At 39.0% G+C, this 25922-nt stretch overlaps 1 protein-coding gene across 3 annotated transcripts; it reads right to left on the bottom strand.

Annotated features, from left to right (window-relative positions):
* Window positions 1-4331: 4331 nt before the first annotated feature.
* IFNGR1 (interferon gamma receptor 1) lies at window positions 4332-24935 on the bottom strand. 3 transcript variants are annotated; one of them, XM_003898119.4, is made up of 7 exons: window positions 24754-24935; window positions 14437-14551; window positions 13423-13595; window positions 11636-11808; window positions 10792-10978; window positions 7992-8119; window positions 4332-6044 (listed from the first exon to the last, which is right to left on the bottom strand). In XM_003898119.4, exons 1-7 carry the CDS (start codon window positions 24836-24838, stop codon window positions 5439-5441), a joined length of 1467 nt encoding a protein of 488 aa, XP_003898168.2. In that variant the 5' UTR covers window positions 24839-24935; the 3' UTR covers window positions 4332-5438. The 3 variants fall into 3 exon arrangements, with proteins under 3 accessions (XP_003898168.2, XP_031523260.1, XP_009204259.2); XM_031667400.1 differs by lacking the exon at window positions 24754-24935 and adding an exon at window positions 20842-21315; XM_009205995.4 differs by lacking the exon at window positions 24754-24935 and adding an exon at window positions 19324-20593.
* Window positions 24936-25922: the final 987 nt, after the last annotated feature.

Raw genomic sequence — 25922 nt, 5'->3', positions numbered from 1 at the left:
CCCTTGGGCTGTCCATGGGACCAGGCGCCACGAAGCAGGGGACGGAGCCCGTCGGGGAGGCTGGGGAGGCTCGGGCCGTGTTGGAGCCCACTGCAGGGGGGTAGCTCAGACATGGCGGGCTGCGGGGTCCCGAGCCCTGCCCCGAGGGGAGGCAGCTAAACCTGGCGAGAATTTGAGTGCAGCACTGGGGGGCCGGCACTGCTGGGGGACCCGCTGCAACCTCCCGCAGCTGCTGGCCTGAGTGCTAAGCTCCTCACTGCCCTGGGCCAGTGGCGCTGGCAGGCCGCTCGGTGTGCGGGGCCTGCCTAGCCAGTGCCCGTGCCTGCCTAGCCAGTGCCCGTGCCTGGCTGAACTTGCACTGGCCCGCGAGCGCCACGTGCAGCCCGGGTTCCCGCTCGCACCTCTCCCTCCACACCTCCGGGCAAGCAGAGGGAGGCAGCTCCGGCCTCAGCCAGCCCAGTGAGGGGCTCCCACGGTGCCATGGCGGGCTGAAGGGCCCCTCAAGCGCCACCAGAGTGGACGCCAAGGCCGAGGAGGCGCTGAGACTGAGGGCTGCTAGCACATTGTCACCTCTCACAGGTAGCAGATTTCAGAGAGAACAGATTGCAAATGTTTCTTATCAGACTTAAGTTTACTGCTGGTCAGCTTTTCCTGAATTCCAAAAGAGAGGAGGGTGTAATGAGTTATGTACAACTCTCCCATCCCATCATGGCCTTAACTAGTTTTTCAGGTTAACTTTAGAATGTGCTTGGTCAAGAGGGAGCGTCCATTCAGATGGTTTGAGGCGGGGAGGGCTTACAATTTTATTTTACATAGTGCAGGTTAATTATCTCAGTACAATTAGGTCATCTTCATTTTTCTTTTAAAAATTTTGTCTTCCTTTATCTCCCTGAATACACACACACAGTATACTATTGTCTCATTGCAAGACCCATTCTCAAATATTATTTTCTTTTAGAGAGACTCTTGCTGTTATTTAGGTTCACAAAATGGTGTCAGAAGTGAAATAAAAGTGGCCTCACCTCAGATGAATCAGTGGCCCCTCGAATTGAGTGAAGTACCTACTGACCCCTTTGGTCCTCACCTCTTTTTATACCAGGAAAGGGACTGGCACATTTCTGGTTATGTAGCAAAAATCTCCCATAGCCCAAAGGCTGGGGTCTGACATCCAGTCTGACTATATACCTGTGTTGTTCAGTTCCATGAATTTTCCTTAAAAAGGCTGTCTGCAAAGCCAATCTGTGAGTGCTCTCTACTATTCACCTTTTATTGATATCTGCTCAATATTTAATTTTGGAGATACATTGTGCGTGTTATAGTATTTTATAATTAGCTCTAGTAAGGATACTCTGGGAACATGCTAGTCAGAACACATCTCTGCTACTCTTTCCTCTCAAATATCTGACACTTATCTCCTGAGCAGAGGAGCTACTGGAGCAAAGAGAGCTCGGGGTACGTGATTAAGCCTTAAAGCCCTGTAACAGTGCCAGTGGAGAGACCAGTTATTATTTGCAGGGCGGTGGAAGGTAGAGTAAGTATGGCATCTCATAAATGAAGCTAACTAACGACGATACAAACAAAGCTGGCACTTATTATCTAAGTCATCTACTTATATTCTTATCAGGCATAAGAAGTTGTACCTTAAATCGAACCCAGGCAGTAATCTGAAGACAATTTTTCTTGGCATGAATAATGGTTCAGTAACATGAATTTCTGGTGACCAGAAATAATGTAGGGGAAAAAAATTAAGTTTAGACACAAAACTGTGTTGGAAAGATGATGCTCTTACCAGTTAACACAAACGGAAGCAATGCCTCTTAAGAGCCAAAAGTGAGAGAGAATGTAATCCAACTCTCTCATGAGGCTAAGCGATTTGCCCACAGCCACCAGGTTTGGTCAATCATTCTTGGAAAATAGCCTATACCAATTCATCAAAGTTTGAGGACAAGGGAATAAAAAACAAAATATAATATTGGCAATGAGAAGACAGGATTACTCTTATTTATAGACGTTTGTATACTGGGAAAACCAATCAACTAAAAACCATGGAGGAAAAAAAGTTTAGATGTTGGCTAGATACAAAAACAATTTGTAACAATAGTTTTTGTGTGTTTACATACAGCCAGCCATTCAGGAGCCACAATGCAAGATGACATTCCCATAAGCAACACAATACATAAAATATCAAGGAATAAACTTAGTAAGAAATGCTCTACACCTGTATGAAGTAAACCTCTAATGAAGGATGTAAGACTTGAAGACAGAAATAGTCTCTATTCTTGCAGAACATTCAACCCTTGAAAATATTAGTTATTTCTAAACATTTTATAAAGTCAACACAATGCCAACATAAATCCCAAAGGAGTTTAAAATTTGGGGGAAAACTTGACCAAAACATTTAGGTTATGGTTCACCTGAAAAATAATTATTGCTGGCCGGGTGCGATGGCTCATGTCTGTAATCCCAGCACTTTGGGAGGTTGAGGCATGCAGATCATGAGGTCAGGAGATCGAGACCATCCTGGCTAACACAGTGAAACCCCGTCTCTACTAAAAATACAATAAATAAATAAATGATTATTGCTAAGAAATATGAGCAATGAACATTGGCTGAAAGTATTCAGGAAAGCCTCAAAAGTCAAAACAGCCTGTAATTGCAGCACTTTGGGAGGTTGAGGTAGGCAGATTGCTTGAGCACAGGCATTTGAAGCCAGCCTGAGCAACATGGCAAAACCCTGTCTCTACAAAAAAATGCAGAACATTAGCCAGGTATGGTCATGGGCACCTGTAGTACTAGCTACTTGGGTGGCTGAGGCAGGAGTATTGCTTGAGCACAGGAGGTTGAGGCTGCAGTGAGCCATGTTTGTGCCACTGCACTCCAGTCTGGGTGACAAAGCTAGACTCTCTCAAAAAAACCCCCAAAACACACAAACAAAAACCACATAAAATATACCCCAGTATCAGGTGTATTAAAATAGTGTGATACATAGACGGGAAAAGACTGAACAACAAAACTGTTCCAGGAGTGCTGAGAATTTGGCATGTGATAAATGTGACATTTGAAATCAGCATAGAAAAGTTAGATAATTTAATAAATAGTATTTGGGTAACTAATTTGTTAGGGGAAATATATGAGTTGTGTCCTCAAAAAGATGTGTTGAGGTCCTAACCTCTGGTACCTATGAATGTGACCTCAACTGGAAACAGTGTCTTTACAGATGTAATCAAGTTAAGAGGAGGTCATACTGGATTAGAGTGGGACTAATCAATCCAATTGACTGGTGTCCTTATAAAGATCTGGACACAGAGACATACAGGGAAGAATGCCAAGTGACAAGAGGCAGAAATTGGAATAATGCAGCTATAAGTCAGGGAGTATCAAGGATTGACAATCACTAGAAACTAGGAAGGGCCCCTCCTCCTCTAGAGCTTTCAGATAGAATCTGGCCCTATTGAAACCTTGATTTCAGACCTCTAGTCTCCGAACTGTGAGATAACAAATTTCTGTTGTTTTAAGCCACCCAAGTTTGTGGTAATATATTACGGCAGCCATAGGAAACGAAAACAAAATAATAAAGCTGGATCTCTATCTCTGTCCTTATATGAAAAAAAAAAAATCTAGATGGATAAAAGAATTAAATGTAAAACAATCACCACCAAAGACCAGAAGAAAACATGAGTGAAAATTTGCATCAAAGGGGAAGGGCTTTTTAAAAACACAAGGAAATAAATTTGACTTTATAAACATCTTAAACATCTGTGTGGTAAGTCAAAAGGCAAGAAATTATAAAATAAATCTGTAACTCAGGGCAGATAAAGGGTAGGAAGAAAGATATAAACAGCCCATAAAAAAACGGACAAAGAACAAGATGAGTTGGCATGAAAATATAAATAAGATATAAAAACATGCTCAAATTTACTAAAGAAATGCAAATGCATTTAATGCATAAAGTGTTTTACCGAGATTAAAGACTTATTTCAGTCAATTAGCTAGGGTGTAAAAACAGGTACTTCATTCACATTTGATGGGAGTACACATTGGTATAATTATTTTGGAGCAGTAAATATTACCTCTTCCTTGGCTATTTCAATTATTTTCATATTTTTGCTTTTCCCATTCTAATGTATGCATTGTTCATGTAAAGTCTTTTTTTTTTTTTTTTTGGTAATTTTCCCAGAAGACAGATCAAAGTCCGTTGAAGGATATTTACTTTCGTGGAATGTGATATGTACGGGGATATCAGTTTGAAAAGCAATTTACAAGACATTACCCCAAAATAAGTGACTATATCAGTTTCACTGCAAACCACACCACTACTTTTTTCACTAATAGTATCTCATTTGTAATTTGCATTTTTAAGTGAAGAGAAGTATCTTTCCAGAAACCAAAGAAATATGATTTGCTACTCATGTAAATGGTATTTCAATTTTTTTGGTGGATTAATTCACAGACTCATATTAATTTCTGAATATTTCTATCCTCTTAGTAATTCCAATAAATCCTTGTGTAACATATATATTAACTCTTGGCTTGCCTCTCACTGGGGATTCTTTCCACACCATGTAATTCTCAAGGTTCCTTCATCCATTTCCATGGCTCTGCCCACCACTGTTATGCTAGACTCTTCAATTCACGTGCTCTACAGCGAAGTCTTTTCTTCTCAAACCACTTCGAACAGTGTAATGCACACTGGGTGTTAAACACTGAAATATAGACCTATAAGGACCATCTAAAAATACTAATTTTAGGGTTGTTTTAAATATTAAATATGAACGATTAGCAAATAATTCTATAGCATTAATGCATGGAAATAAGCAGTGGATATAAAAATATTCTGCTTAACTATGAAAGACTGCCTAAGTGCTTAAATAAATGAATATAAAAACGAGTTTTAAAATTCTTTATTTAAAAATCTCTAACTGTAATGTTTCATAAAAAATATATACATGTTTCTATTTACATATTCCATTAATTCTATTAGTTTGAATTAGATTTTAAGTCCAATTTTGAAAAGCTTGCAGAATTTCTTCTGAAATTAACCACTTAAAATTACTGTATGCATAAAACTTACAAAAACATATGCTATATCAAGGCAGAGAAAAGAAAAACAGTGAAGTGGCTACAAAGGTCCCTGGGGCATCACCTGCTCACCTAGGAATAAGGAGTACTGGATACTGTTCCTTGTCACTGCTCACCTATCTGGATGCAAAGGGTCATAAATTACTTTTTTTTTGTTTAAAAAAAAAACAGTCTTTGTAGTTTTCAGGCCAAAATTGAAAATGCCACACATCCTCTTTACACTTTTATCTAAACTAAGTCACTCCCTTTGGTTGATACCAACTAAGATACAATTTCTGAGATCATGATCTTTTCATGAAATTAAAGCAGAAAACTGTCCAGGAAAATGAGACTTCAAAGTTGGTGCATCTTAGCTGATCTCATGAAAATTCTTTGGAACCTTCTGTTGGTCTGTAACCAATCAAGGACTCTTTACGGCCATCATCCACAAGTAGATCCACTAGCACATGCGGTTTATCATAACCAAAGGAGGTGGGGGCTTTTATTACTGTTATGAGCTCTTGTCCTTCTGTTTTTATTTCACCTTTATTATTTGGGGGAAATTCTGAATCAGATGAGTTATGTGATTCCAGACAGCTGGAATCAGTATCAAAACCATTTCTGGAGTGATCACTATCAGAACAATTTCTGGAGTGATAGGAGTTTAAAGCGACGCTGCAGGGTTCAGACTGGTTACTACTTAAAGGTGAAGAACTCTCTCTCTCTATTGGAGTCAGATGGCTGCCCGGGGCCATGTCAGGAATGTTTTCTTCAGTAGTCACCACTTCTGTTATACTAGAAAGTTCTTCTGTATGCTCTACTTTTCCTGAATTGTCTTCGGTATGCATGCCTGGAACTGTTGCTGGAGACAACGTTTCTTCACAGACCACCTCCTTTTCTAAGGAACATGGCTGGTATGATGTGATGAGTGATACATATTTGGATTCAGGTTTTGTCTCTAAAGTAGCACTTCTTACCACAGAGATCTATGGGGAGAAAAATTGATTAAAGATAAAATATTGTTAAGCTTAAGTGCCTACCCTCAAAAAAACAAATGTCTAAAGTAATGGACCACCAAATGGCACATTTAGGATAACGGGTGAATCAGATGGCTGCCTTTTCTTTTTAATGAAAGGTACCATAGTAAGATTAAAAACAAAGTTTTAGCATTTTTAAAAAGCCATCAGATATCTTTTTTTATTATTATTATACTGTAAGTTCTAGGGTACATGTGCACAAGGATATCTTACTAATATACGTTGCTTTTTGAAACATTACTGTGATGGTTAATAGTGAGTGTCAACTTGATTGGACTGAAGGATACAAAGTATTGATCCTGGGTGTGTCTGTGAGGGTGTTGCCAAAGGAGATTAACATTTGAGTCAGTGGGCTGGGAAAAGCAGACCCTCTGTTAATCCGAGTGGGCGCAATCTAATCAGCTGCCAGCATGGTTAGAATATAAGCAGGTAGAAAAATGTGAAAAGAGAGATTGGTTTAGCCTCCCAGCCCACATTTTTCTCCCGTGTTGGATGCTTCCTGCCCTTGAGCATTGGACTCTGAGTTCTTCAGGTTTGGAGCTTGGACTGGCTCTCCTTGCTCCTCAGCCTGCAGACAGCCTATTGTGGGACCTTTGATCGTGTGAGTTAAATACTAAATAAACTCCCCTTTATATATATATCTCGATACTTATATATATATTCCATTAATTCTGTCCCTCTAGAGAACCCAGATACAATTATCTTCCACATGTATGCATATTATGTCTGCAAAGTGAGCACATCTACTTAATATTCTCATTACTTGCCTTCATCATTGTAATTTTTAGTGGCTCATATTATTTCTTTATACTGATAAATAATTTCTCTAATAGATGTGGAAATGTTTCCAATTTTTACTAGCTATACAACATGTTAAATATCCCGCACATCTTTTTATTTATGAAATTATTTCCTTATAATACATTTTTTAAGAGTGGAGTGACTATATTGAAGAAATGGCATGTTTATGGCACTATTACACCGAATACCCACTGTGTGCTTTTCTTCTTACCAGGGCTAGATTACTTTTAACCAGCATTTACCCATTATCCTACTACTACTGGATATCCCGGTTTCTTTTTCCTTCTCTAGTGTAAAATGGCATACTGCAAGGTTGCTTTGTGCTTAATTACTAGTAAAAAATAAAATATTACAATTCATTTGTGAGTTGACTAATAATTGAGAGTTCTTATCTACTGTACTTAAAGGTAGTTTTTTTAATAGCAAATTTTAATGTGCCCTTTGAGCATCACAGATATTATTCCTGTCATATTTGATTCAAATAGATACTATTCTGTTACCTTTAAATGTTCTTTTCATCAAAGGCTTTGAAATGTTGGACATTAAAATCGTCAAACTCTTATGTTAGTCTCATTTTTGGCCAACTTTCCTTTTATACTCCAACAATAATGAAGTGTTTCCATATTTGCAGATCTTTCAAAGTCATGCTTTCTTGGCTCTGCACCTTGGCACATTCTGTCCCCTAGTGCCTAAACTCCTGTGTGTCTCTCAAGACTGCTCAGGCATTGCCTCTGGAAAAGCCATGACTAACCCCATCCCAAAGCTGGACAAAGTCCTCACAGGCTCAGGTATAAACCTTTGAACCTATCACACTATATATATCCAATGTATACTTATCTTTTCTTTCCACTAGACTTTAAGATCTTTAACAGAATTGTCTGTGTTTTTGCCCTGAGAATTAAAACAAAACAAAACAAAACAAAACGTGCTGCATAGCAAAAGACACAGTATGTCATTTTGGATGTGTGGTAGACTGACTGATGGCAGGTGACATGCTGTTGAATATCATTCCACTTTAAAAACATAATTTAAGAAACTATCAAAAATGGTTCAAGTTAACCTTTTAGTGTGTACAAAAAAAATTAAATACATTACCAAGGACTTGGGTAATATTATGCTTTTTTCCTTCAATGGATTAATCTTCTTAATATAAAAACAGATCAATACCAGGCTAAGTACTAGAAAGAGTAGTAAAGCAGCAACAACTGGAATCCAAAGAGAACCTTAAAAAAGGCAGAAATTGCAAATTACAATTAAGATGGAATACTGCTATTATCTATCAAAAAGTCTTAGTGCCATTCTTGAATAGATTTACACATTAGTGAATATGGCCAGAGTTTTAAAGAACACTGAAGGAAGCAGAAGTTAGGAACTCTGAGTAAAAAATTAGGTATCTGTCTTGGATAGCAATATGATTCCTCCCAGCTCTGCAATTCTAGAACTTTCTGGGACTATTCTGCTATGACATAATATAGTTAAAACAGCTTTTCCACAATAATTTCCTTACAGCCCTACATACAGTATGTTTCCAGGGTTATGCACTTCTTTCAGTTAAAAATGCAAAAGAATTTAAAAAATATCTCTCCTTAGAAATAAATTCTGGCAGCTGGGCACGGTGGCTCATGCCTGTAATCCCAGCACTTTGGGAGGCTGAGGCAGGCGGATCATGAGATCATAAGATCAAGAGATTGAGACCATCCTGGCCAACATGATGAAACCCCATCTCTACTAAAAATACAAAAATTAGCTGGGTGTGGTGGCGTGCGCCTGTACTCCCAGCTATGTGGAAGGCTGAGGCAGGAGAATCACTTGAACCTGGGAGGTGGAGGTACCAGTGAGCTGAGATTGTGCCACTGGACTCCAGCCTGGTGACAGAGCGAGACTCCATTTCAAGAAAAACAAAAACAAAAACAAAACAAAAAAAAACAAAAAAAAAAGAAAGAAATTCTGGCAGTGTTTATAGCTCTTAAAATGATTTAGCCCCCACTCCTCAGAATTTTCTGTTACATTTATTTATTTCATGACTGCAAATACTTATAAAGCTTCACAGATGTACACGCACACAGGAATGTTGCACAGGAATAAAGTCCCCTTAATTACAAACCAGACATAAATAATATAAAATAGGAAAGATCTGTGTCCAAGCACAGACATCTAGAATCACCATTGTGTATTTTGCTCTAATGCTGCTTTTTATTTCTGCAGCACAGTCTTCAGTATTTTTTTTTTCATAGTTCTCTCTTCCAATTAACAGCACTGTAACATACTGTGGCAATGTCTGGCTTCCTTTAGGGCATTTTGTTACCTAGAATTTTCTAACTATGGAAGTTACTAGTTAATGAATGCTTCTATTACGCTTATCACAGGATGTGAAAAAAGTTAAATCATTACAAAAGTAAAAAATAACTACAAAACCACTCCCTTTAATGTTGTTAGAAGTCCCATGGGCTGAGCAAGTGCTGGCTGCAAGGCATTGAGGCAAGCAGGCAGGGGCTGCTGCTCAGGAGCCACAGCGATGCTACCGTGCGGCCATATTATCAGTGCAGTTTATAATTCAGGCTAAAAACAAATCTGGGGCATTTGCAGTATTTCAAATTTTGAGCATTAAGAAGGGTTTTATTTTTCAAATAGCATAATGAAAATTAGCATAAAATGTACTGCACTGCTTTAAGTCACCTATTTGAAACCTTCATATAATGGCTGGAAGTTATTAGTATTGAATTTTAGGTGTTTGTTCTGACTCTTCAGCCTATATTTCCATTCTTCGAAAATATACTTTTATCATAACATTTTAGTAAATTTTTAAACCTATGAAATATATTCTAAAAAAATCCTAAGAAAAAATGTATATATATCTATATATATACACACATATATATGTATATATAGATATATATACACCCATACACACAAAGATAATCATCAAAGCATGAGTTGTCATAGTGAAAACTCCTATACTCTTAAAAGTCCAAAAACAATAAAACATTAAATACATAATTTATATAGTGAAATATTCTACAGACATTAATATTAATGAAGTATCTGAAATAAAATGGAAAAATATTTATAATATATGCTTAAAGCAATAAACAAAATCATATATACTATACAATATGATCATGTCTATGTAGAAAAACTAAAGAAAATATCAAACTGTGAGTAATGGGGTACTTTTGCATGGTAGAACTACAGATCATTTTATTTTCTTCTGGCTTTTCATATTTTATAAATTATCTATAATGAACACTTACATTTCATAACTACAAAGAAAAGTCCAAACTTCTTTAAGATACCTGACACCTGAGAGTAACAGTTCTAAAGTTCAAGTTCTAACATATATATCTCTACCTCCCAACCTCCCATATTAAAAGATGAAATAAAATTAATTATTGTAAAATGCTATAAAAATGATCCATTATTTATTATTCAAACCCATCTATAAACTTTTCTGGATATTAACCGCAAGTCTTTGTCCAGTCCACATCATACAGTTGTAATCAATGAGCGTTCCTGCTCTTCAGTCTTCAAATTACAATCCCCATAGAGAACATTTTAGTGGATTCATAACATCTTGCTATGGTGAAGTAACAAACTGACTTATAATTCATAATCCTGAAATGCAAACATTTGTGCAGTTTTATGTACTTATTATATTTTTTTTCTTTCCTGGGTCAAGGGGCCATCACATGGCTTTCCAAATTGGTTGTTCTATATCTTTTAAGGTGTGAGAAACTGCTTTATTTTTAATTTTGAACTTTTCTAAGGAATGGAACTAATGGAACTGAATATTGTTAAAACAGATCTTTTGAAACTGCAAATGAGTTTGCTTTCCTCACATGATCCTGTTTTAGTTACTGCTCCCTCTATATTTAGAAAAAAAATGGCAAGAATTTACCTTTTATGCTGCTATTGAAAATGGTAATACAAACTTCTTTTGACTTTTCAGTTGTAACACCCCATACATGTAAGACTCCTTCTGCTGAAACACAGTACTGAGAATTCAGTGAGGACACTGGAATCGCTAACTGGCACTGAATCTCGTCACAATCATCTTCCTTCTGCGTCAGTATTTTATACTGAATCTAGATGGAAAAAGAAAACAGTGAAAATGCACAGCTTCTTTTAATCTGCATTAAAAAAAAAATCACCATACTAGTCCTGGTCAAACAACTGAAGAAAACATATGTGACTGATTTGAACATGTCTAAAAATAGCTTTGATATCAATAAGTCAATTTGTTACTTCAACATAGCACGATACTATGCATCTGTTATATTCCTTATAAAGACGGTTAATTTAAAAACTCAAATTGCAGGAATGTTTATTGTTAGTTGTTAAACTAACAAATGTTCATTTGTCCTACTCATTTGTCCAGAAACTTAGCTGGTGAGAAACAGAAGTATTAATATTACTTTACATCACTGCCAATGAGGAAGAAAATCCTCATTTTACCAGTGGAACAATGGAGGTGTACTGGGAAAAATCCTAGATTAGAGCTGTTCTGCTAAGTGAAGTAAATAAAAACGTAAATGTATTCATGTAGTCAGTGTTAGTGACTAACTCCGTATCATTTTTGCTTTAATAGCATTCACATATTTTTTTCTTATCAAAATCTATGATCTGTGAGTCTTGCTTGAATATTTATAAGCATTGTATTTTCATTACACTACAGAAAGAAACAACTTTTGCTAGCTACACAAGAATTTCCATTATGAAAAATGTGAAATAGAAACACATACCTCACTTCCGTTCATTCTCACATACACATTGTACACCTTAATGTAACAGGTAGTTTCTGGATCATAATCAACTTCCTGCTCTTCTCCATTTACAAAAACTGAAGGGTGAAATACGTCGATCATGATTTGCTTCTCCTCCTTTCTGATATCCAGTTTAGGTGGTCCAATTTTTCCTGGGGAAGGAGGAGGAGAAAGTATAATAAGTACTTGGAACTTCATGGTACATTTCATAAAATTACCAGAATCTGTCAATCAGCCTATTCTTTTTTTGTTCTGGTTGTTCTAAAGCAGGACCACATTTAAACCACTCCACAAATATCTAGAAGATAGTCTCAGTGTCCTTTATAAACAAATGTTTCATAAATCTTAGGAAAGAAGCACTCTTATCTAATCTAAATGCCTCTTTAGCAGTTTAATTTCATTTCTAGTTATAAACAAAAATAGTTATAAACTTTGGTTTAAAAAAGACTTCACATAATATAAACTCTATTAAGTAATTTTTCCTTTATCTTTGCTTCTGTGGATTAAGAAGCCTGGTTTCTAAGAAACGCTTCAGAAATGGCATTACTCACCAAAACTTTTTACTGTGAAAGATCAGAACTTACTCCATAAATGTTTATTAGGTCTTTGATGTTTGAGACTTTGTTGGTGAACCATTTATCTAGTCTTCACATATTACTGTGTACCACTGTGTGCCAGGCAGGTCTGTTTTTAACGCATTACTGTATCCTCAGGGCCCGGTATACTTTCCGGCACATAGTAGGCCCTTGATAAATCTATATGGAAAAAAATCTAACATGCAGATGGTGTGGTAATCAGATGACAAAAGTGTGGACTCTGGGGAAGAAAAGTATTTAAAGGGCAAGGAGAGGAACAGCCTGTAAAAGAGACCAAGGAGGCACAATCTGAAAGGCAGGAGCAGAGCAAGGAAGTGAGGCTAGAAGGAAAGGGACCCAGGGGCTAGAAGACCAGTGAGGAGTCAAGTGACTAAGGGTGTCTTTCACCCAGGAGTGAGGGTCTGAGAGCTAAGGCAGGATGTCATAGTTCGAAAACAGGAACTGGCACTAAAGATTCAGGAGTTTGAGGTGACAGCAAACATCAGGTACACTATGGGAGTGGGATGCTGGAAGAGTGAAGACCTGAAAATCACCGTGGCTGAAGAGAATAAGGAACTCTGCAATTTTTAAATGTATTAAGGTGGTATTCAAGCTCCCCAGGCATTAAGAATAAGAGTTAGCTGCCAAAGTCCTTAGTGAATATAACTTACAAATGAATGACAAAAGATGGGAAGGGCAAGGGTGGTGCAGGGGACCGCTGGGCAGCACAGACCCATAATTGTATGAAGTGGAAATGTCATAGCATAGAAGCAGCAAAGTGATGGCCACCTGTTAGCCCTATTTTGTGGGGCTTGAAAGAAGGGGAGGAGGATACAGGTTGAGTATCCCTTATCCGAAATGCTTGAGACCAGTAATGTTTTCGGTTTCTGAGTTTTTGTTTTCTGGATTCTGGAATATTTGCATTATACTTACCAGTTGAACATTCCAAATCTGAACATCCAAAATGCTCCATTGAGTATTTCCTTTGAGTGCCATGCTGGTGCTCAAAAAATTTCAGATTTTGGAGCATTCTGGTTTCCAGACTTGGGATGCTCAACCTGTACTCTCTAAATACCTCCAAGTGCTTCTTAAGCACTGTGATAATTTTCAGCAACTGCTAATAAAAGCAAATATATAGAAGACATGTATATTTTCCATTTTAAAATTTACATGTGTACACATTCTACTCACCATCTCGGCACACAGCAAACTCTTTTGACTTTGCATAGGCAGATTCTTTTTGTCCAACCCTGGCTTTAACTCTGACCCAAAGAGAATTTGATGGATCACCAACGTGATCAGAAATATTACAATAATGATGAGAAATACTGATGCAGGCATCAATCCATTCTGCATTCTTAACACTAAAAAGAATTAAGAAATGTGAAGATAACTTTTACTGTTATTAAATAAACTCAAACCATTTCTGTCTGTGCTTTGCTTTTTATTCACAGCACAAAGCAGTAGAAAGAGCAGAGTAAGAATAGGATGGAGACGCTAAAGAAAGTAGGAAGCCCTTACTCTTTAGTTAGAAGAACTACAAACTCCGTTACAGTAAAGAGGCTCAATTCAAAATGTAAGACGTATGCAAGCCACATTCCACATTCAATTTTTTAAAAATCTGCTTTTTTAAACAACTCTAAATTCCATTAATATACATGTTAATTATAGGACTAAGCACATTACAAAAACTAACAGTTGTCAAAAAAGTTTTTTGAAATTTATATTGTTCTACTAAAAACTACATACACTATAGGAAGACAACATACTAACTACGAGACGGAGTCTCGCTCTGTCGCCCAGGCTGGAGTGCAGTGGTGTGATCTCGGCTCCCTGCAAGCTCCGCCTCCCGGGTTTACGCCATTCTCCTGCCTCAGCCTCTCGAGTAGCTGGGACTACAGGCGCCCGCCACCATGCCCGGCTAATTTTTTGTGTTTTTCAGTAGAGACGGGGTTTCACTGTAACTATTAGCTTTATTTGTCATGCTAATCTCAGTTTAGTGATACTTCTCTACTTCAATACTGATAAGGAAGAGGAAATAAGAGGCAAGAATATCTGGCAAAGAATTTACATCTTTAGCACTTTTGGACATCTACAAGCAGTTCAGGATGTTTTGCCACGTGGGAAGGATGATGAAAGCAGAACACAGTTGCAGAATTTGCAAGGACCTAAACAAAAATGGATAAATCAAAGAGTGACACTCACCCATAGTTCTTTACCTCTACGGTAAAAACAGGGTCCTGTGGCATGTTCTGGTACTCCCAATATACGATGGTGTTCATGTTATAGGACTCAATTGTAACATTAGTTGGTATAGGCACTGTAAGAGAATAAAAAAGTAAAATGGACAGTTGTAAGAAACTAACATTAATATTGGAAAACCTTATTGTAAGATGCCACATTAGTCAGATACATATATTTGCAGAAAAGCAGAATTCACCAGGACACCAAAATTATTTAAATTAAGAGTAGATATCTAGAAGTTAATTTTATTGAAAAATCTATAAAGAATTCTGATTCATTTTAAATTATGGAAACATTGCAATATAAAGGAAACACAAATACATCATGAAGCAATAAATTCTCATAATATGATAGAAGTTTTATAATCAAATGCACTGACTACTGTAATAATCATCCTCATTTCATCACTAGAATTTTCAATATTTGATACTGCAGATTGTATTCAACATTGATATGGTTTGGCTGTGTCCCCATCCAAATCTGAACTTGAACTGTATCTCTCGGAATTCCCATATGTTGTGGGAGGGACCCAGGGGGAGGTAATTGAATCACAGGGGCTGGTCTTTCCCATGCTAGTCTCTTGATAGTGAATAAGTCTCAAGAGATCTGATGGGTTTATCAGGGGTTTCTGCTTTTGCTTCTTCCTCATTTTTCTCTTGCTGCCACCATGTAAGAAGTGCCTTTCGCCCTTGCCATGATTCTGAGGCCCCCCCAGCCATGTGGAACTGTAAGTCCAATTAAACATCTTTTTCTTCCCAGCCTTGGGTATGTCTTTATCAGCAGCATGAAAACAAACTAATACAAATGTCTACAGAGGAACTGGCTACACTAAGGATGGCCAATTTCACTCTAAAATACCACCAACCTCTCAACTCTACACATAATACTATTATGCCTTCAACACTTTTTCTGTAGTACAGGAATAGATACCTAAAGATTGAATAATGGAGCCACACATTCATTTCATAAACATTCTGCTCTCTGGGGTGTGCAGGGCTTTTTACAAAACATACCCAACATTTCTTCTTGCCTTCACTCTTTTAAACCTTTCAGAAAACATCTGTTGATAAGACTTGAAAGAGTCATGCAAGAGGACAGACAGAAGTCATTTTAACATTTAATCAGACACTACCAAAATCTAGTCATTAAAAATAGTCACAGGCCAGGTGCTGTGGCCCACGCCTATAATCCCAGCACTTTGGGAGTCTGAGGTGGGAGGATCTGTTGAGCTCAGGAGTTGGAGACCCCATCTCCACAAACAATTAAAAAATAAGCCAGGTAAAGAGGCCTGTGCCTGTAGTTTCAGCTACTTGGGAGGCTGAGGAAGATCGCTTGAGCCCAGGAGGTCAAGGTTGCAGTGAGCTGTGACTGTGCCACTGCATTCAGTTCTCTTAAAAAAGACCAAAAAAAAAAAAAAAAAAAAAAAAAAGGTAGTCATTTTTCCCCACTGTTCAGTGTAAAAGGTTGTTATCCAACACCCCTTGGAAAACTGAACACATACACTTCTCCTTTCTCCCTTCACTTCTTTATAAACATGAATGTATACAGTTAGCGATGTGACCCCAAATTTATAGTTATTCAATCTCACCTAGCTGGAATATTCTTTTAAACATGATTTACTTATATAATTAAAACAAATAAATGAATGGCCATGTGGACAGGAACAGTGGCTTCCAAACATAACTTATAATCATCCTCAAAAATTGAGAGAGGGACAGAAGTTTCTATTTTTTCAAAGTGCCTTGGATGATAATGATGATTATTTATATTTATATCAAGCAGACTGCTTAAATAAGAAAAATACTCCCTGGGTCAAACATTAATAAACTTGGGTTCTTTCTTGGCCACACTGCTAAATACTTCAGATTTCCTGATCTTTCAAGTGAGGTGTTACTTTCATATCCCTAAGATATTTGCTTACTGATGAAGTGAAAATCTATATTTTCCCTGAAACAAAAATTCTAATATTCAAGACCAAACTGGTATATTGCCTTAATTTACAGTTATTTAACATATATATTTTCAAAGCAGAACATGGATCAAGAGTTATTTAGGTAAATAATTGGCACTAATGAACCATTAAATGCTATCACCATTATTATTTTCTTTTTCTGATTATTTTTTCCTTTATTGCAGTGGTTCTCTGTGGGAAGTGATTTTGTTGCCCAGGAGACAGGCAATCAATGTCGGTAGACATTTTTGGCTCTCACAACCTGGAGAAGAAATACGGGGGGTAGGTACTGCTGGCATCTAGAGGGCAGAGACCAAGGGTGCTGCTAAATATCCTAAAATGCACTGAACAGCCTCCACAACAAAAAATAATATAGCCCAAAATGCCAGTAGTGCCAAGGTTGAGAAACCCTGCTTTATGTTTACAATTTAAGTGTTCTTCTTTTAAAAAAAAATTATGAGGAAAAACTAACTTAAAAACAGAATGCTTTACAGTAAAGCAGTATATTTCATGGCTCCCCTCAAACAAATGAATAGATTTGGTTATTGCCAAAATATCTAACTTCTATATTATTTACCAAAATGGTGTAATAATTTGGGCCAAAAGGTTGAGATGATAAAGCTGGGAGGGTCTGAAGATTCAAATACTTCATATTACTAACTTGACCTTTTTGTGGCCAGTGACCAGACACCTAGTTTTTCTCCTTCTGCTTCCAGAAGCGCTGCTGAAGGCTGTTGGTACCTGCCATCTCTGGTTCTCTGAGCAACTTCCTTGTAGGTGATCCCAACAGCACTGCTCTCGCCAGAGTAGCCTTGGCTCTTTGTTTTTTGTAGAGTTCCCATGGCTATTCATAGCAGGGTATACTGCGGCTTCCTTAAGAGCATCTTTTTTCTATCACATGCTTGCATCTCAACCTCCTGAAACAACTCAAATACTTCATAATCCATATTTTAGGTAGTAATAAGTCACTCCTCTTCACTTGGGTTCAATCAACATTAATATCAAATAATAATCACACATATAAACACACTTTTTCAACCAGAAAAGAGAGGTACTTGATGCTAAGAAAACTCATACTAAATCTGAGCCTTCCTTCAGAGGCCATTTCTTCATTTTGGCATTTTTTGCCTCTTGAGAGGCTGAGAATTTTCAGACCAGGTGGTCCTGGTTTCTTTTTAACAGTTCTTCCCATGATTGAGCAGGCTCACCTGTTACCATAAGACCCAAGAAAAAAACCAGGTGGCACTTTCAGCACTTTGCTTAGAAACCTCCTGAGCTAGATCACACAACTCCTCAGACATTCTCTACTTTTGGTGTCACTGAAAGCTACAGTGTCACTCAGCTTTCTGCCACTACATAGCAAGGATCGCCATTCCTCTGGTTTCCAAGACTGGAAATCCTTCCCTTCCTTTTAAGCCACATGCCTCCACCTTTTTTTTTTTTTTTTTTTTGAGATGGAGTCTCACTCTGTTGTCCAGGTTGGAGTGCAATCTCTGCTCACTACAACCTTCACCTCCTGGGTTCAAGTGATTCTCCTGCCTCAGCCTCCTGAGTAGCTGAGATTACAGGTGTGCACCACCACACCCGGCTAATTTTTGTATTTTTAGTAGAGATGGGGTTTCACCATGTTGGTCAGGCTGGTCTTAAACTCCTGACCTGGTGAACTGCCCACCTGGGACTCCCAAAGTGCTGATATTACAGGTGTGAGTCACTGGGCCCCGCCTAAGGCCTTCTTTTTAATTATTCCCAATAGGAATGGCTTTATAACGGTATCTACTCAACCTGAAATTCCTGTATGTGTCAATCTGCATACCAGAATATCAAAAAAAGTGCATTTGTACTTAGGAAGGGGCTATTGAATCACACAATGGAAAACTACAAACAGGAGGAGGCTTGTGCAGCATTAGATTAGTTTTTAATGGGAACCAAAGTATGTTTCCTATAATTTAAGTAAAAGCCTGATATGGTTAGACTAGGACAAGGACTTAAATCATAGCTTTCAAAGCAAGACAGACAGGTGGTAGGAGGAAAAGATTTCAATGATTTATAGAAAAAGAAATTACTACTAGGTTAAAAGAAAAACGTACACCCAAAAGATGTAACCTGTGGTTTTTAATGCTACCAGAGGAGAAACTACGTGGTTATGAGACATCTGCCTTTGTTTTGCCAAATATTACTTTTTGTCAAATATTATTTGCCAAAATAATATGACAGACATAAGCAGTTTTCTTAAGCTTCAGAATTTTGTAATGTGAAGTTTAAATTGTTATATATTCACATTAAATTAATTAAGGCTTACAATAAACTTCTAATATATTTATACTATGTAAATACAAATATATGCAGAAATAGCAAAAGAGTATTATTATCTCTGGGGCTTAAGAAAAGATCTTACCAGAGTGATTTCATGAAATAAGATCATCTTACAGATTTTCTCATCTCTTGAAAATGCCAAGATAGATAGTTTTGTGTAGCTCATGTTGCTTTTGGAAACGGGCTCAGAATTATTTAATGTATTACATCTGCATACTATCCGGAGTAAACTTTAGGTATTTTAAGATCTAATTCCCAGAACTCCCCTACAACTCACAGCTAAGAATTTAAGAAAACCAAACACAGGAGAGAAGAATTTGTTTTTCCTAACACTTTAATTACAATGCAGAAAAAAAGGAGGGCCCTGGTTAAAGCCAACTGTTTCCTCAGACAGCTGATAAGCCAGAAGAGACAGGATATGAAAAAAGAGAGACAAAATAAAGGAGCAGTGAAGATCAGCAGGTGATATAGAGCAGTGCTACCGACGGGACAATAAGAATGTCACAAAGGACCAAAACACAGCAGTCGTGATAGCTCTGCAATAAATGTTGGTGAATGTAGGGTGGATGGCAAACTCCAGATACCTGCAGTATAGTCTGAGGACACTGGCCATTTCCTCCGCATACATGGGTGACAGGAACCAGGGCTGCTACCTGTGTGCTCCATCCTGTAACCACCAAAAGCATCTGTGTCTCTTCAAAACACGACAGCCCGAGGAGTTCATCACCCATCTTAACACACTAGTGTCAAAAGACTGTATAAAATTATGTACACCTATGGTGGAACGGGGCTATGGACTCTACAGAAATCATCCGACAACCTGCTCACCAACCTCTTTCATGCAAGAGCACACTGAGAAGCATACGGAAGTGAGGATGAAGTAAACTGTTGTTCTGGATTTTAAGTCATCTGACACTACAACTCAAAAACAAATGTTTCAAATTAAAGCATCTGGATCTTTTCTGAAAGAACAACCCTCAGAAAAGATCTAACACCTTCCCCATGTTAAAGATACAGGGACAGGAACGGGGACTGTCACAAAGGTTTCATCTGCATGGCAAACAGAACCAGCATAAGAAATCCACACCGAATAAATGAAAAGTACCAAATCAAGGCCTTTGTATTTTTGTCAGAATATATTTGATTACAATCTACCTCCTGAATGGCTTCCGGTGCTGATAAAATGACTATTTTTCTGAATGCTTTCCAACTTTCACCTTAGCAAGGAGCCGCATCCCCCAGGTTTAAGCTGAGTAGGACATTTTGAGAATTCTTGCATGTGATGTTTCAGGTGTTCACTGAAATCTTCTAGTTGAAATTTTTCTTTTTAAAGAGCCAGGCATGACACATAGTGGCCTGCAGTGAACTTGTAAGTAACTAACCTCCCCTATATTTTTCCCTCACACCACCACCAAGTTGGGGCTTATCCAATAAATATCTGCTCAGCCACTTTTCTGACTTGAAATCCAGGGCTTTATTCTTACTCCTGTTTATCCAATTTAATCTAGTTGGGTTTGGCCTAGCATTAGTTCTGACTGGACCAGACCCATCTAGTCCCTGAGAGAAGTCATTTCTCAATACTAATTGTCTTTTGGACTAACTCATTCTGAATTGAGAAATAGTTTAAGAAATGAAAAAACAATGCAGGCTTTTCCAGTCTACTAAAAAAAACACTATTTTTGTCTGCTGGAAGAGATGGAAGAATGAGTTAGATGCTGAGCCTATTTTAACTTTCTCATACTGATCTGGTCAAGTTTGTCTTTTTAAAAGCCAACGCAATTTCTCACATAAGACTAAGGGAATTTAATATTTAAAGATGTAGTTGTGAAAATAATAATGCACATTATTGAATAATCCCTAAAATATTAAGTATTTACTACAAAACACAAAATGTGCTCACCTTTTTAATGCATTACCTCAGATACTCATCACATCCATCCTGTGAGGGAGACAATGTTATCATACATATTTTACCAACGAGAAAACAAAGCCTTAGAGAAGTTACGTAACGACTTGACAATATGCAAAGTTTTGTTGGTTTTAATTAAGAAAAATGCTTCCAACATCTTTGTGATCGTCTAATAAAATAAGGGGTAAATAACCTCCATATTTAAACTGGAATTGGAGAAGACTATTTTCTGGTGACTTCACAAGCATCTGCTTCAAGTAATGTTTCCTGATTTTATTACATTATCACAACTATGGCCACTGCAAAAGTCGAACAATGTATTAAAATGAATAATTTCTTAAAAATGCCCGAGACTTAAACAGATACCTAGTATTCTGATTACTATGCATTAGGATAATCTAAAATAAAGATACCCCTTTAGTAAGAAAATTACAAGTAAATTCCTTTCTGTTAGGAATTCACTTCATTCTGGTTCAAACCTCATTCTGATTCTTTGTTCACTCAAAATTGAACCATTAATTACTCATCTAGTTTGTAAAACAACTGCACTATTGGTATGATGCTGCCAAATTTTGTAAGACAGCTGTTTAAAACTATTACTTTTCTTTAGGTTTTCATACACACACACACATACACAGATGAGACAGAGTCTTGCTCTGTTGCCCAAGCTGGAGTGCAGTGGTGCAATCATGGCTCACCGCAGCCTCGACCTCCTGGGCTCAAGTGATCCTCCTACCTCAGCCTCCCCAGTAGCTAGGACTACAGGCACATGCCACCACACAGGGTTAATTTTTGTATTTTTTTGTATAGATGGGGTTTTGTCATGTTGCCCAGGCTGGTCTTGAATTTCGGGGCTCAAGTGATCCTTCTGCCAAAGTGCTGGGATTACAGGCATGAGGCACTGCTCCCAGCCTAGGTTTTCTTTTATATAGAACCAAAATGTGGTCCTTTCAAAGTCTGTATGAATCATGAATCAGAATAAAGTGAAAAAGAAAATTTAATACCCTATTCAATAAATATAATTAAAATGTATTATCCTGTGTATTTTGAATCTCGGAAATAACTATAGAATCCAAAGAAATAGTGAAAAATTTAAACAGTACTCAAGGCTTTATCCTAAAGTCAGATAATTAGTAGGAAGCATAGCTGATAAACTGTGCAAGGTCAGTGAAGAGCCTTGCGGTTGGTGTAAAGTCCAGCCTAGCTCTTCAGCTATTACTCAGAGTGGGACACCTATCTGGATGAAGAAAGCCAGTGGCACACCCTGATTCACTTAAAAATATATATACTACTATTATGTGTAAGAGTGTATGAAGAGTGAAATACTACTGATTAAGTGGCACATACTGATTTCATTTTCACTTAAGAAGTATTAATGAAAAGCCCATGAATGTAACACAATACATTCCTAAACACTTGGATTTCCTGGAGACTGACTATATCACTATATTCTCTTGTCTACTTCCCTGTTCTTACCAGGCCCTCTCATCTAAGATGAACTTTTATAGTGTCAAGCCCAGCAACAGCAAGAATAAGGCTGGGAAGCTAAGCAAGAGCCAGAGCATTGTGGGTTTCTTCCTACTTTGGAGATTTTGTGTTTTAAATTAACTTTAAAAGAACAGGGAACACAACAAAATCTAGAAAAATGCACTGAAAAATCTAGAGAAATGTGTTAGAAATGCACTTTAAAAGGAGGGCTCACTAAAACTAATGAAAAGCAGGGCCGGGGTGCCTGTCTCTGCTAGAAGAGTCAGGAAAGGCTTCACAAAGGTGACCCCAGTTTTAGAACCAGAGGTACAGAGACAAATTCTAAAGTTTCTGCAGAATATGGAAGGCTGAAGTTGATCTTCCCACGGGAGGCAGACAGAAAATCCTCCTCCCAGGGCAGGCTACAAGGATGTGCAATTGTGCACTCATAAGGGTTACATGCTTAGGAGCGCTCTGTACTCAGAAGGAAGGGCCTGGCACTTGCTTTTATGCTATGCCTGAGCTAGCATTATCCTTTCTCTGCTGACATCCAGTCAGAGGGCTACTAACTCTTCCTTCTAAATGTTCTTCTAACTGTCCTCTTCTCCACTTAAAACTACTTCTCATTGACTCCAACTTAAGCAGCAGCCTCCTAATGGGCCTTGTGTTTACCCTCAAACTACTTTATAAGATGACTGGTCTTTCTAAATGGCATGTCTGATTCTGCATTAAATCATTTCCCTTTGTAATTGATAATCCAATGATGTCAGCATTAGTAAATAATGACTGACTTCAGCAAGGCATAGTGGGTGTATTATTTTGTTGGCTCAACACCTGTACTTCTTTCAGGCATGTCATTCCGCTTCTTCTGGTAACCCAACTCCACCCTTTACGAGAATGTCCTTCCCATGCAAGCTGGCACCTGAACCTAGCTGGGCAAATCAGAGCTTTTCCCTGGGATTTTGTTAGGATGGCGGAGGCTGCAAGATGTCAAAACCCAGAAGCTGTCAGAATCCGTGATTCCTGCCAAGTGTGGAAAGCTGTCAATGCCAACAGTCAGAAATAAGAAACGGAGAGTCCTAGCAGTTTGGGTTCCTGGTTCTAGCTTCTTGAGACCCACCTGGCATCTGTAATTTTCTGTTTAACTCTGGTTTTTCTGAGACAATAAATTCCTCTTTTTGCTTAAGTTAATAAAGCTGGGTTTCTTGCTGGTACACAATATGGCAATTCATTATTTGGTTCGTACTTCTCCACCTAACCTATCTCCCCTTGTAAGCTCTCACACACAGTTTATAATAAAACGCTTAATATTCCACGAATTTAACATGCTATCACACCTCTGCACCTCAGTCTCTGCACCTCTGGTCCCAACACTGGGGTCACCTTTGTTAAGTCTTTGCTGACTTCCCTAAGAGAGACAAGCACCCCAGCTTGCTTTCCTTTAGTCTGTGCCTAAGTGCAAGTTCTTACGGCAAAGTACTGCAATTGCCCTTGTGGATGACTGACTGGAGCCCGGCAGAGCAGTTAAGAACTTGGACTCTGGAGCCAAACTGAGCAGCTCCCCATTGAGTGGCTATGACCTCTCTGCCAGTTGGGCAGGCCTCTCCGCAACTCAATTTCTCATTCATAGAGAGATAAATAACGCCTACTCCAGAAGACTGTTGTGAACACAGAACCAAAACGTGGACCTTTCAAAGTCCGTATGAATCATAAATCATAATATAATAAAAAAGAAAACTGAATTGAAAAGGTTTACTGATTTCTCTGGAGCTCGTAATCACAATTACTCTGCACTCAGAAAAGCCATCCTCAACATCTGTTTCCTAGGAAATGTCAATAAGCAGGTGGAAATAAAATGCTCCGAAGAACAAACCCAGACGAAGAGACCTATTGCCAAATCTGCAAGTGAGTGCCGGCAATCCCCCACTTCCAGACTGAGAGTGGCCACTTCTCAGCTGCCACTCACTCCTCAGCTGGCGACAGAATGCATACTCTCCTACTCTAAGCACTTTGAGTCTCCCCCCGTAAGAAGTATTTAAGCCACGAACTGAGACCACGATGTCACATGCTGATCAGGACATTCACAGTCATGCGTCACTTAACGATGGAGATCCGTTCTGAGAAATGGAGAAATGTCCCCTTAGGCAATTTCTTCGGGCAGTAGCGCACTGACACAACCCCAAATGACACAGCCTACTGCTCTAGGGCATGAACCTGTACAGCCTGTCACTGCACTGAACACTGCAGGCAACCGTAGCATACTAGTGAGTATCTGCGTATCTAACCATAAAAAAAGTACAGTAAGAAAACGATATTACAATCTTATGAGACCACGCTGGCCCACATTGACCGGCAACGTCCTTCTGCAGCGCACAATCATATTTAAAAGTGGATTACAAGAGTCAGAAAAACAAGCGGCGTGATTTGTTGTGGCGACAACCAGGGAACTGACGAGTGCAAACCACTGGGCCCCAGTGTCGCGACCCAACCTCGCCTCCCCGTCGCCCGCTCAGGGCCCGACGCAGGGGTCCCGAGAAAGGGCGACCGCGGAGAAGCGGGGCGGGGCTTCTCGGCTGGGGCGGATCCCGCCCTCCCTCTAGTCCCCACCCGGCCGCAGCCCTGCCGCGAGCGACGGTACCTGAGGACGGCCCCAGATCCGCGGTGCCCATCTCAGCCCTGCTCACACTCTGCATGACAAGGGGCAGAAGAAAGAGGAGAGCCATGCTGCTACCGACGGACGCCGGCTCCAACCCACAGCTACTGCGGACCCGGCCCGGGGCGGCCCTCCAGCCTCCGCCTTGCGTCACTTCCGTCACCGGGGTCTGTGTCTGCTGAGGCAGGAGGCGGGACCAGGGCGTGGGCGGAGCCAAGTCCGGGAAGCCGCAGGAGGCGGACTCAGGAGGCGGACTCAGGCGCCACACCCCGCCGTGAGCAGGGCGCCCTGCGGTCGGGACATGGGTTTCTCGGTGTGGGAGGAACTTGAGTGCAAAGGTTAAGATCTGTCAGCCTGGCACCCCATTCCGCAATTCTTCCAGTTTTTTTCAGTATCCTGGGGTTGCGAAAGTTTGCATTAGGCCACAGCCGAGCCACAATCCTTATTTTACTAACTCTTAGACTTCACCTGGGTGTCTTGGAGCCTGACATTCTTAGAAAAGAAAGAGACTTTCCAGTCCCTGCTTTTTCATTTGGGGAACCTAAGACTTAGCTAGTGAAGTGGTTTGTGCAGGTTCCTACAGCCCAAATCAAATCGGCTTGGCCAAGAACTACTTTGTTCTTGGAGAAAAAAACTATTTGCATTACCTTCTCAGCAATTCAGTGTCAAATCAGTTTATTAGGCAGCCTCTCATGAAGAGGTCTGCTCTCTTACCTCTCTGGGTTTGTCTGTTATTTTGCATCTCTCCCATTCCACTGCAGTCACGTTGCTAAATCATTCAGCGCTTGTGCTCAAACATGCATATGTCTAATGATCTCACGGGCTTCAATTCTGAGTATCATGACCTTTTGTAAAAATTTTAAATTGCGACACGCCCTCTCCTCCTCCTTACTTCCCCTCTACTGTTTCTTCATGGCACTTTTCACCTTGCTGTACACTATAATGTACACCTTGATATTTGTTTTCTCCTGAAATGTAAGCTCCGTAGAGCTGACATCTTTACTTGGCACTCAATATTTGTTGAGTGAAAGAGCGCATGATTACTAGTGTTAAGGAAAATTGTTAAAGACGGAAAATCCTTAAGGGATTATCAGCCTGATCATTTTACTTGTATTAATAAATCCCTTAGCTCAGTACTTCTCAAAATTCAACGT

This window comes from Papio anubis, chromosome 6, assembly GCF_008728515.1.
Source record: "Papio anubis isolate 15944 chromosome 6, Panubis1.0, whole genome shotgun sequence".
Taxonomy (NCBI): domain Eukaryota; kingdom Metazoa; phylum Chordata; class Mammalia; order Primates; family Cercopithecidae; genus Papio; species Papio anubis.
Note: the sequence above shows the minus strand (reverse complement) of the source record. Positions and strands in the feature narration are given on the sequence as shown.